Source organism: Corvus moneduloides, chromosome 2, assembly GCF_009650955.1.
Source record: "Corvus moneduloides isolate bCorMon1 chromosome 2, bCorMon1.pri, whole genome shotgun sequence".
Taxonomy (NCBI): Eukaryota; Metazoa; Chordata; class Aves; order Passeriformes; family Corvidae; genus Corvus; species Corvus moneduloides.
Genome location: NC_045477.1, coordinates 18,076,515 through 18,089,750, shown reverse-complemented (window position 1 = coordinate 18,089,750; position 13,236 = coordinate 18,076,515). Strand labels below are relative to the sequence as shown.

General features: G+C 39.7%; 1 protein-coding gene across 13 annotated transcripts in view; it reads left to right on the top strand.

Annotated features, from left to right (window-relative positions):
- The window catches only part of PHLDB2 (pleckstrin homology like domain family B member 2), a 65,680-nt gene that overhangs the window by 30,781 nt on the left and 21,663 nt on the right, over nt 1-13,236 (top strand). For 9 of the 13 annotated variants that reach the window (XM_032098293.1, XM_032098301.1, XM_032098299.1 and 6 more), the window contains 4 exons: nt 5,827-5,955; nt 9,525-9,680; nt 10,439-10,549; nt 11,285-11,374. In XM_032098293.1, coding sequence (XP_031954184.1) covers nt 5,827-5,955; nt 9,525-9,680; nt 10,439-10,549; nt 11,285-11,374 — 486 coding nt within the window. The remainder of the gene's footprint in view (nt 1-5,826; nt 5,956-9,524; nt 9,681-10,438; nt 10,550-11,284; nt 11,375-13,236) is intronic. The other 4 variants (XM_032098302.1, XM_032098300.1, XM_032098298.1 and 1 more) reach the window with 1 other exon arrangement.

Here is a 13,236-nt window from a genome sequence, read left to right as displayed (position 1 = left end):
GCCCTCTCGGATCATGAGGCAGGACTAATGTGGGGGAGAACAAGGGGAACCGGTGGGGTAAATGGTGTAGTGCCTACCCTCGGGTGAGTTGAAAGCATTTCCCTTGCCTTTGTGATTATGCCACTACACACATTGTAAGGAATGAAGCAACTTGTGTTGATTTACTTAGGTTTTGAAAATCAGAGCTGTGGGTGATTGCCATTTCAAAAAGATGACAGAAGCTTTCAGCAGCCCTGCAGCACTCTGCATAGTTCTGCTGTGGTGCCTGTCTGCCAGGGACAAGTGCTGTCAGGACTCAGTTGTCCTGACTGGGGTAGCTACTTCCAGAGCTGTTTCACATGGCCTGTGCTTTTAGCTGTGCTGGAAACCATGCTAGGATATAGAGAAAAGTCCAACTTTGCCTCCTTGGCTGTCCTGCTTGAGAGCAGCTTACAATCACCTTTCCTTTCTTTCCTTTCTTTCCTTTCTTTCCTTTCTTTCCTTTCTTTCCTTTCTTTCCTTTCTTTCCTTTCTTTCCTTTCTTTCCTTTCCTTTCTTTCCTTCTTTTCCTTCCTTTCTTCATATTTGGTTTTATCTACAGAAAAAGATGACAACCTACATATGTGAATATCAGCATTGAGGCTATTAATCACAAGTTCCATTTATGCAGGGAGAGCCCGGGTAAGTCCTTACTAACATAATTTGACAGATACAGCTTGAAACTCTCTGGGACAGAGCTTAGTTACAGATCTTGAAAAAATTACTTTAGGCACAGCCTGCTCTAGAGAGCTGAGCTGGGCAGTACCTGAAACAAGCAAGCAGGTGAAGCTTTTCCCTTCCCTTTTCCCTTTTTCCTGCCACCAGGGCCTAGCTCCCTGTAACTACCACAGCAGTCATTCTGTACTGTTGGTGTACAACAGTGATGCTGTTGTTTCCAGTGGAACAGCACCTCAGGTCCATGGTGCTGTCTGCATTTACAACTTCCTTCCGATGAACCTTTGCTCATGAGGCTTAGATCAGGATTGATGTTTGTCTATAAGGAAATTGAAGAACATTGTATTTGCCTGATTGGATGTCATCCAGCTCTGCAACGCTCTCTGTTTTCGCACAGTGCCTCCTTAATCTGTGCCATTTTAAAACACGCAGTCCAGCATATGTGGAGGAGGATGGTTAATGATTCCCCACACCCTATGTCTCCAAGTAAAGCATGAGGTTGAAAGTAACAGCACAGCCAGCGAAAGAAAGAATAGATCAGTAAGCATGAATAAACAGAAATAACTGAAAATTAGTAATGAATTCAGCAGGCATGCTGTGGGAGCTAATCACAGCTAAACGGGAGTTTTGACTGACCATTTCAAAACAAGTATTTATGCAAAAGTTGAGACTCTTAAAAAAGAGAGGGAGATTATTCCTTTTCTTCTAGAGGACCTTTGCCTTATGTCATGGTAGAAATATATACTCTGGAACTCCTTTATCAACCCAGGTTTCTTCTCCCTCTTCAAAAACAGAAATCAGGAGCAGCTGGCAGGGGATAACTCATATTTTTTGGAATACATTTAATTTTGTCCACATGCTTTTGTGAAAGTATTTTTTCAGTCATTAACAGAATATCCCAGACATGCCAAAACATTTGAAGCTCAGCCTCTTTGCTGAATTAGTACTGCAAAGACTTGCAAGAACAGAGTCAAGGAAAGAGCAGCTGTCAGATGAGCCACCAGCAATCAAAGTTAAATATACTGGTCACCTCTCTCCTCAATCCTTTCTCTTCTAGATGCAAAATTCCTGCTGCTGGATTTTATCCTGATGAATCTGACAAATTTTTGTCATATAGCATAGCCTGTTACATATTTACTGGTCAGATTCCAGTTCAGCAAGATGTAATCAAGTGTTGTAAAATGATGAGCTACCACATCCATAACATTATCTACCTCCTTAAGACACAATACACAAGATAAGGTGTATTGAGGAATACTTGTATCTGCTGGATATATCCACATAAAGATATCCTGTAGAGAGAACACTAATGAGCACAAAGTTGATTACAAAGACTCCAGGAGCAAAACCTGAATTCACAAGCTTTCTTTTAAAACATTCATGAGAGAAATATCAGAATGGGTTATACCCCTAATGGGAATCCTCTTACTGTCTTCTGGATGCTGAAGACTATAGGAATTTGTATTTCCTAACTTGATTTTTTTTTTTTCCTGTGGTTTGGATGATTATTTCCTCATTTACCCTCATGAAGGAGCAGTGCTCTACAATCAAGGGCTTTCTTTTTGCCTCCCCATCTGTTCACTAGGACAACACATTGCAGTGGTCAGAGAATGAGCTTAGAAATTCCAAAAAACTTGAGTTGTCTTAGGAGCAGGTTAATGTGGGCACCTATTGGGATTTTTTTACTCAAAGCAGAGGGATCGTTTCCTCTGGTTTAAAATGCTTTTTAACAGTAGATTAATACATGCATCTGAAACAAGACTGAGATCTCTTGTATAGATGCCATCACTGAATACAGACTGTTATATAATAAATTAGTTACCACTCATACAGAAAAAAAGAACTGTTATGAACAACCTTCCTCTATCTTACTATACTCCTTTTCATATACCTGGCATACATTTTATTTTCTTCTCTTAATAGTTTTGTCATGAAACCCACAGGGATTTAAACACAAAGAATTAAATTGTGGCAATTTTAATGCATCTGTTCTTAAAGAGATCAAGGAATGCAAGAAAGAGTAGTCTGAAAATACAGAAAAGAAGCATGTACAGTTTGGACAGGAGAGTTTGTTTTATTTCAGTGGGGTTTTCTAGTCAGTTATATGCAGTTACATTTCTCAGGAACCTGTGAGAGTTGTGAGAGTAGCTGATTCCATACTGAGAGGGAGTGAATGTGCATGTCTGAAGTTTAGTGTGGGTTATGAGATGCTGCTACTTTAAAACATTTAAAACAATTCTTTCTACTGCTATCCTTCACAGTTTCCAGAACTCCTCCAAAACAGATCCAAGCTTTGCCCCAGCGTCATCAAACCCCAAGTCAGTCCTGCTTTGTATTCAGGCTGACCCCAAATCGGTTCATAACGTGCATGTGGAGGCAGACCATAGGCCAAGCTGGGCAGTAGGCTAAGACCAGATGTTGTACTTGTTTTCCCCTGGAAATTGGATGTTAAGAATTCAGCCAGCCTGCAGTTGATGTGCCTCTGGCATCAGCACTGGGGCTGTCCGCAGAGAAGTATTAACAAGTCCCAGCTCCTGCGGTTAAATGAGGATGAGCAGCAGGAGCGTGGGTTCTGTTCACAGCCGTGCCGCCGGCTGCTCCGGAGCAAACAGCTTGTGGAGTCAGCCACAGACCTGTCTCGGCTGCATCTTGCACTTGGCTTGTGAAGTTATGAATCTTTCCCCTTCTAGAAGAACTTGTCTTGATTCACTTACAGAAAAATAAGTATGAAAAATTGTATGAAAAATTTCTCACTTCTCATTTCTCATTCTCATTCAAATTACTTTTTGTGAATTAAATGGACTTCACCAATGCACAGCCTGAGACGGCAGCAAACTTAACTCCACAGCTGCAAAACATATAATGCCTCTCATTGCTGAAAGTGATATTTCCTGTTAAGACTGCACATTTTGAAGGGAGACAATTTGGTGGGATGTTAGCACTTCCTATGCTATAAATAGACCAGATGAGTATCACTTTCAATCTCAAAGGAATACATTTCTAATTTCTTGAGGCATGTAACAGTATCTCTGGCAGGAGTCTCTGGGAGTTTTATCCTTGCTGATGATGTCTCCTCACCCCCGAGGTTTGACTTGCCCATTGATGAATGAGCATGCTTGTAGCAGTGCATAGACATTTAGAGAGCTATTCATAGCTTCAGAGGCACTGCAGCCAAGGTCAGAGAAGTCCTTGCTGCTTTGGATGGCTAGGTGGGCCGAAAAGGCAAGTGTGAAACAAGGTGGCAGACCGTGGGTTGAATGTTAAATGGACAGCAGAGTTTGTGAGGAGGGGAACCACTAGTTTATTCATAGCTTTCCTTCTGTTTTGGAAATAAGGATGATTCAGCAAATGGGGCTTCTTGGTCTAGAGGTGACCTCGCAGGAGTTGCATGCTTCTCCCTCATTGTGCAGCTCACTCGTGCTACCTCCTCTGTATTTCTGATCCTTGCTGCTGCTGTTGTAAGACAGGAGCTAGGACAGGAAGTCCAGGTCATAGAATATGCTGGCTCAGCTGCTCCTTTTCACAAGCTTAATAAAATGTATTTGTGTTCAGCATATTGTTCATCTGATGGTATGAACTCAGAAGCTGCACATGTAAATGAACATAATGGAGCTGGGAATATGGTTGACATTGGACGTGAATAAAAATTCTTCCTGTTGTTGTTTTTAGTTACTGGAAAAACTGAATCCCAGCCCCTGATCCCACTCAGATTTAGAGATAAAATCATTAAGAAAGCAGGCAGCTAATACATGTTTATTACTATGCCTCTGCCATGCATAAGAGAAACTCGTCAGGCGTAGCAAAGAGGAAGTTTTCCCACAGTTTGAAATGGCAAGCAGGGTATACTAGAAGACATTCCTTCTCTATGGCAAAGAGTGATTCAATGTCCAATCATACAGCACCTGCTGCACCACACATTTGATTTCAAAATTAAATAATAGTTGGGAGTGGAAAAAGTGGAAATGAGTAGATGCTGTGACAGAATTCAGCTGTTCTTGGAGTAGCCAGAATACTGTTAATTTTTGAGTATTAAGGAGAGATGATTAGAGACCATCTGAAAGGAGATGCAATACTACAGAATAATAAGTAGGAAAAGAAAACTATACAGGTGTGATGCTAGAAGATAGCAGATGGCCTGGTTTCAGGGACTTACTTGATTATTTACGCCTGGCATATCAGGCATAAATTGGTTTTTTTCCAGTTATTAATTGCTGCATTGGAGAAAATGCATCTGCTGTGTTGGCCAGTGTAGATTTAAGTGAAAGACTTTGAAAAAATGCTCGGTGCTCTGATTTATTGGTTCCCAAACTTTGGTCCACAGATAAATAACAGTCTATAGGCAAGCTTTAAGTGATACACAGCCAGTCTTTGGAGCAGTGTTGCACAGTAAATCATGGAGTATTTGATTATAAAGATTAAAAGGCCAAAGGCTTTGGAGGGTGAGAAGCAGTGTGCTGAGTACTGCTGCTTGCATGGAACAAAAGGAAAGCTGAACTAGTTGAAGGAGATCAGGGAACCTGTCCCCTGTGATCCCCATGAACAGGTTACAGTTCCTGTATCCTGAAGCAAATTTGCTGGATCACTTGGTGTTTCTGCTGCAACAGGATTTCCTGGCCCAGAGTTATTTCTTCATAATGCTCTGTCTCATTCTGTCTTTTCACTGCTTCCTAAAGTGTATCTGTAGAGAGCTACACAGGCATGAAATTCATTCTCCTGGGTAGGTCCATTTCTCCCTCACTTCCAAACTGCCATCATTTTCCATCCGCTTTGCTTTCTAAAAGCTACTCATTCTCTCTCAGCTTCATCAGTTACCTCACTAACATGGCTACAGTTTCCTTACTTTATTTTATTTTTACATTAGGTGAGACAAGCATTTGGGCAGGGGGCTTTAATAGTCATCCAGGCACAGGTCCAAAGCACAGCGATGAGAGAGAGAATTAATCACGCCACTAGAACAATGAACGTTTTGTTTTGATCCTTTTGCATCCCACCATTGCATTTCAACTAACGAGGTTTCTGTCTCTGCCCTGCGTGCTTCAACTGTTCAGTAAGGTTGTGCCACACACTGTCATAATCACTAACAACTGCTTGGGTTTGAAGGTAATTGTTTTTATTTTCTGGTTCATGCTTCAGGAAAAATTAAAACTTGATGCTGAGAGGGAAAAACTAGAGAGGCTTCAGGAGCTTTACTCCGAGCAGAAGACGCAGCTTGATAATTGCCCTGAGTCCATGAGGGAACAGTTACAGCAGCAGCTGAAGAGGGTCAGTAGCAAGTTTCAAGATCACACTAATTTTTTTTTTTGTTGATTTTTAATTTTCTTTTTTTTTTTCTTAGTTAAGTGTAACATCTTCTCTTTCAAGTATCCAGTGTCTGAACATATTTGCGACTTAGAATTGTTAATAGTCATGAGGGTTATGGCTTTTTTTGTGGAATGTTTGTAATAGATTATGTGCATGATGGCAAATAAGTAGAGTGCAAATGTGTGGATTAGAAATCATTTGGTGTTGAATGTTTTTACAGCTTTGGGTCACTTGCCTGTAATTAGCCCTTTAGGTCTGCTAGGTGATGTGGAAGCTGTTGTGATGTTTGGATGGATGGTGGAACATCATTCTTTACCTTTGTGAGCAAAGACAGGAATTGGCCAGTAAATTGCTATCTTGGTGAAGGCATGGATAACTTCTCTTTTTCAATAGGTAACTTAGCTGTTAGCCTGAACTGCACTTTGAAAAATTAATTTTGAATATTTTACCACTTACCAAAATAGCTTTATTTTGTTCTATATTTTCAACAGTGTCACGCTGGTATAAATAAACTTTGCATAAAGTCTAATTGTAACTTGATTTTAGTTTGTGTTATTTGTAAGCAAAAAAACTACAATATTGTCAATGAAGGTACCATTATTTTCTGTAGAAAACTCTTAGTATTCATTAACCTTAAGTGTTAAGCACGTATAGTTAGCTTTAGTGGGCAGAGGAAATAATTTTGAAAGCATCAGTATGGCAAGCTCAAGAGGCTATCTAAAAGTTAATTCTTTTTTTCTGTCTTGGGTGTTTATATCAGGAAAAAATACTGTAATAGCAGTGATGAAAAAAGGCTTTTCTGCTTTATAGGAAATACTCATTAGATGTTGTTTTATTTGCAGAATTCTATTCTGTTTTTTCAAAGAGCAAAAAGTAAAAAAGCCCAGCTTTGGAAACAACAATGTTAAATTCTCAGTTGCTACAGAAAAAGTGCGCTGGTTTTGAGACACTTAAAGATTTTTGTACGTAACCTTAAAAAAAACAGGCAGTATTATGTAATGTCTCATACATATTAAAAGAAAAGGAAGCTTTTCCTCTGCAGTCACATGCTTGAATGTATTAATTAATTCATGAGATGCTGCAGTCTTGTTGCTGTGGGATGGTAGTAAATCTCTTTTCACTATTGACCATCAAGAGGCTTCTAGAAATCTGTTTGGTTAAATTTTTTAAATTTTTTTTTTGTTCCTGACAAGTAGTCTTAATAATGATTTTGGATTTGAAAGTGGGACAAAACTTGAAATGTGGGAGTGTGGTTAAGTGTCCAGTTAGTTCTATTGCATATTAGTCCAGGCCAGTTGTAGTGGAATTTAGCTGTGGCTGCTGTGGTCAATGCAGTAGAAGTTATCACTGAATTAGTGCTCAGGAGCTCTCAAACTGATCTCAAGTGTGAGAGCAGTCATGAAATGATTGTAAGTGTCATACCCAAAATAGAGAAAATATCTTCCCCAAAAATAACTGGGGCTCCCAACAAAATAAAGACATGGACCTGTTGGAGTGAGTTCAGAGGAGGCCACAAAGATGACCAGAGGGCTGGAGCATTTCTCTTGTGAGGAATGGCTGAGAGAGCTGGGTTCAGCCTGGAGAAGAGAAGGCTCCAGGGAGCCCTTACAGCACCTTCCAGTACCTGAGGGGTCTTCAAGAAAGCTGGAGAGGGACCTTTTAAAAGGGCAGGTAGTGATAACACAAAGGGTAATGGCTTTAAACTGAAAGAGGGGAGGTTTATATTAGATGTTAGGAAGAAATTTGTTACTCAGAGGTTGGTAAGGCACTGGGACAAGTGGCCAAGAAAACTTGTAGACTCCTCATCCCTAGAAGTGTTAAAAGCAAGGTTGGATGGGACTTTGAGCAACTTGGTCTAGTGTAAGGTTCCCTGCCCATGGCAGGGGTTTGGAATGGGATGATCTTTAAGGTCCCTTCCAACCCAAACTATCCTGTGAAATACCTGAGCCTGCAACATGTTATCTTGTGCTACTTTACTGACAAGGAGGAAGGCATGAAGGAGACAAATTCAGTTGTTCTCTCGGGCTTCAGTAACTTGGTAATTTGTGCCCAGGGGAGTGGGCAGCCAATTTCACTGTAGCAGCTGGCTGCAGGGTGAGTCTGGAGTTTGGGTTGGGGTGGGCAGCTGGCAGATTCTTGGGCTCCCTGTGTCTGAAATGCATATACACTCTCCCTATTGGGCAGGAAGTGTATTTTAAATGCCACCAGCTGGCTTTTTCATTATTGGTTGCCTTCTCTGGAGTCTGTTCTACTGCCTCAGTAGCAATTATTGTGACGTACAATAGGCTGAATTTACTGACTTTCATGTCCCAGGCAAAGCCCTTTTGGGTTTTTTGGGGATGCTGAAGATGTCTGGCCAGTTCAAATGAAGCATTTCTGGATTTTAGGTAACTGCTTTCCTGTAACTTTTATCCCACACCTTGGCTTTTGATCTCTTCACTATCTCCTACAAGTGAAGAGCACATTTTTGGAGAGTAAGGGGAAGATGTTTGTATACCATGTAGTAACTTGGATCCTTCAGTTTCTGCATCCTGTGTCTTTTCCCGGTACACTGGAACCTGGCTTTGAATTCCTTTTATAGAGACTTACCTTAGTAGTGGCTTATCCTGGCCAGTAACCTTTGCCTTAGGTTGAAATAAGAAAAGGAGCAAGTTTGCCTTCCTCTAAAATTGCTTCAAGGATGTAGGTTTTCTTGTGTAGCAAGTTATGTACAATGTGTTTATTTTAGAGAGCCTTACCATTTACTAATGCTGCAATTATTAAAAACACCCTTTTCTTCAGGACTCTGAAACTTGTAAGCAGGAATTCATATTATGAATGCACAGATGTTGCAGGAGGAAGATTAGCATTCATTTCTTGTGCTGAAAAGCACCATGAGTTTTATCTCATCATCCCTAAGCGGAAGGCAGGTGTATTCTTGTTTCTTGGTTCATTTCTGCAGCATTCAACTTCTTTTTCTGACAAAACATGATATCAGTTCAGGGCAATGCATAAAAGTGGGCTGATACTTTTTCTGAAGTACTGCACCTTCTGGCTAGGGTGGATGACTAGAGTCCTTAATTGCACAGAGAGCAATTTTCAGCAATTAATTCCTTGTGCAGTTCTCTGGGGATACTGGTGTGATATTTTGTCCCTTTTGTTTGGAAAGCAGGTGCCCTCTGAGTTTGGCATGTGACACCCTCACTAGGTGGGTTCAGGCTTTGATGGTGTCCCAGCTAGGCTACAGCAGAGCCCAGCCAGCTTGGGGGGCTCCACTTGCTCTGCATGCTGCAAAACAGCTCCCTCGCTCTGCAGGTGCTTCTTAGCAAGAGGCAATAGTAGGAGTGATGGAGAAAGCAACATCAAAATAATAATTAGCCCTATTTATTCTCTTATTATGAGAGTAGGTCATTAAAAGTATTGAGATCCTGGTGAGACATGTTGTAGGAAATATATAATTTTAGGTTGATTTTTGTGTTTGTAAGCATCTCTACTGTGGTATCAATGAAAGTATGATTACTTTTTTACATATTACTTTTTTTTTTCTTAAGGATGCTGATATTCTGGACATAGAAAGCAAACACTTTGAAGATTTAGAATTTCAGCAGCTTGAACACGAAAGCAGGTTAGATGAAGAGAAGGAAAATCTGACACAACAGCTCCTGCATGAAGTAGCTGAATATCAGCGCAGCATTGTCAGTAGAAAGGTAAGAGCACCAACACTCGATTAATTTGTTCTTTGTTGAGCATAAAGGCAAGGAAATGTATCTACAGCCTGCCCATCTGCAAGAAATAATGCAAAACATTCCTCTTTGAAAGAGTTTTTGAAGCAGAGCAAAGATAATGGCCCTGTGACATCCCACACAGATCAAATAATGCAATTCTCCAAGAAGAAAGAAATTAATAACATTTCATGCCCTGTTTACATATTTTATGTGAAAATCAAACCCTTTAATTTGCTCAAAAAAAGTACCAAAGCTTTTTCTTTTCCTTTTTAAGAAAGGAGAGTTGTACTTTCTGGACAAAACTACAGTTATTTTAGGGTTGTTATTGATTTTGCTGTTAAATGGTTTTGTTAAAATAATAGTAGAACACCAAATTAAGAAAATAGTTATTTTAAAAATTAGTTATAAAGGTCCTATCTCAATCGATTAAATACCACTTTTTTTCAGAAATCAGAGGTTGAATCTCTTAACCAGTTCTGTTCAGTATATGGATGCTTGTCACTATATTATCAAAGAATATGTGCAATTATTCTTTTGTCTCTTGAGTAAGTTTTCTCTTTACTGTCTAATTCTTATTTAATTATCTCCTTCAGAGCAGTGAGCTGTCTTGTAAAAACTTCTTTTCCTGCTGCTTAATCATGCATATGAATAAGTGAACTTTCATGAATACGATCCTTGCTGCAGGTTGTCTTGAGATTTGAAAATAAATCATGTAAGTTGTGATTTTCTTCTTATATTAGGAAAAGATTTCTGCTCTCAAAAAACAAGCCAATCATATTGTCCAACAAGCACAAAGAGAACAAGATCATTTTGTAAAAGAGAAAAACAACTTAATAATGATGCTGCAAAGGGTAAGTATTTTTTGTCTTTCAAGCATTTTTAGCACGCAATAGAAGAGCATTTCATAGAATAAAAGAATGTAGAGCACAAGAAGAGCATCAGTTGTGCAGAAGCTAGCAAGTTGGTAATCGTGTGACAGACATTCACCTTTAAAAGAAAAAGAAACAATCTTTTGCAGTTAATCAGCAGGTTTCTTAAGAGAAAACACTGCTGGCATTTGATAATTACGAATGTTTTAGAGGTGCCCCCTCTCCCAAGGGCTCAAGCAGAGGCACCCACCCACGTGCTGAAGCTGGAAGCCTGTGCTCCCTGTGTGGCTACCAGAACGGTGCACAGAGTGCTCAGATTTCTGGCTTGCAATAGCCCCTGCAAGGCCATGAGATGACTTCACATCAGCTAACATCTGGTTAGTAAGAAGCTGGTGTGAACCCTTCACGTCTGTTTTATGTTTTACTTTTAATCGTGAGAGAAATCATGTTTTGTTCACTAAGCAGAGTCATCATTTTCAAAACGCTGAAGGAGCACTTATGTGGTTTGGCTGTGGTTGTTAAATATTAAGTCTTTCATTTGCTTTTTGTTCTGTATCTCCATGTTTTTGTTCAGTTCTGTTCTCAATGGATGAAGCTGAAGCTCTGCTGTGCAGTTTCAGCTTTCTCTCCCAGTGTGTTTCTTCACATAGTTAAGGAAATGGCTAACATTTATTTTCACTATGTGGCTATTTAATATAAAATGTCTGGTTTTGACAGGAAAAAGAAAATCTCTGTAATCTGGAAAAGAAATATTCCACACTTTCCGGAGGAAAGGGATTTCCTGTCAGTCCCAATAGTCTGAAAGAGGTAAAGAGTTTCTCTGCTTTTGACTTTACCATAACTAACTTTTAATAATGCTTCATACAAAAGCACTTTAGTATTTCGTATTTAGTGAAGTCCTAGTCATCAAGTCTTTACAAAGTAATTTCATACAATTTTTTAAACTTATTCATAGAAGTCTAAATTCATTAGTGAGCAGAAATAGCTTCTCTTGACATTCTTCCAAATGTAACTGGTATCACTTTAATCTCTTGCTGTGGAGAAATTATTTTTATGTGTGTGGAGTGTGTGTATATGTCTAATTTTCTCAAAACAGACAATTACACTTCATTGAAGTGAAGAAGAATGAGATCTAGGAATAACTGTTCAAGTACAAATATAGTTTGGTCTTACTTTTGCACTGTAGATTTTATCATTGCCTCCCCTCCCTTATTCTAAGGCTCTTTGCTAAAGCATGACAAATGTACATTTTATTCTTTTTAAAAAGTATTGATTTGAAGACTTCAAGCTACTGTGGTTCTAAGATACGTATTGAGCTATTTATTTCACTTTTTTGAATAGTTAGAGTAAGCAAGAAATCTATGCATCTATGGCTGCTTCATTAACTTCTGCTTAAGAGTTCTGACTGGACTTGCTGGAACTGCTTGTATTGAAGCCCTGAGCAAGGTCTGCCACATCTAATGATGTAGCTGTCACTCTGGGAAGTTGGGCTCTCAAAAGTCTAACACAACCACATATCCTTTCAGCACCTGGGAATTGGGATCTTGCTTATCTGATCTCCAAGTTCCTGGTGTGCAGTTTCCCATGCCCCTGGGATTGAGCACCCTTCCTCGCTTGCTTAGACTTTCAGTGTCGAGGTTCTGACCTGGACATCTGACCTCCCACCAGGACATCTGGCAAGTCTAAGCTTCATTATTTTTCCTTTTGAGATGCGTCTGAGCATTCTCTCACTAGAGAATGGGTGCTATCTGGTTGGTTTTTATCACAGACACATAATGGCTTGTTTACTTACATACTTCAAAATGCAACTACATTGAGTGAGGCTACACTTTTTAATGAAATGCATTATTCAGTAGTGTCATTCCCATCACTGCAGTGAAGTCAGTTAGGACTTACTCCAAGGCAAATAAGAGGAGGAACAGCAAGGGTTATCTGTTTCATCCTCAGTGTTTCCACAGGCTCTGTCCTACAAAAGAAATGCCTTTGCCAAATGTTGTGTTTGTCTCGGCCCAGTTTAATTCTTTTCTGGCTGTCCTGGCACCTTTGAAAATCAGGCACCAAATGGCAAACAGGCTTATAGAGACTGCTGGCACAGCAGTTCATTTCACCATAGGATTGCTCATGCATCAGTCGAGTCTGTGGTCCAATGTTTGCCAGCCCTCTTCACCAAAGCACACATTTGTAACCCTCTTCCATTCATTGTGAGCTGAGTCACTGCCTGCAAGAGAGTAACGCTGCCTCACACAAAGAGGGAGGATGCTTATCCCAGTACTTAAATAAGCGAGCAAAATCAATGCTGTTTAAAAGTTCAGCATTGACAAAATGACTTGGATGACTAATCTGACTTGAAACCATTTATTTAATTGAATGTAATAGGGGCCTGAACTAGCACACAGTCATTTGTTCTTTCCTTGGTTTTTTATCCCCACGGTGAATCCTCACTGGTGTGAGTCAGAACTGAATGTTTTTCATATAATGGCCAAAGTGTTTATATCTTCAAAATGACACAATGTTGCATTATAGACTTGCTGAGTTTTGCTTACTGATAAACTGCCACTACAAGATGATTAAGCAAGTTTTGTTAATTCATACTGGACTCTATTTTACTGTAGTGTTGTCACATGTTTTGAGAGATAAACTTTAGTATCCTAGCCAGTTTCCTCAATTAA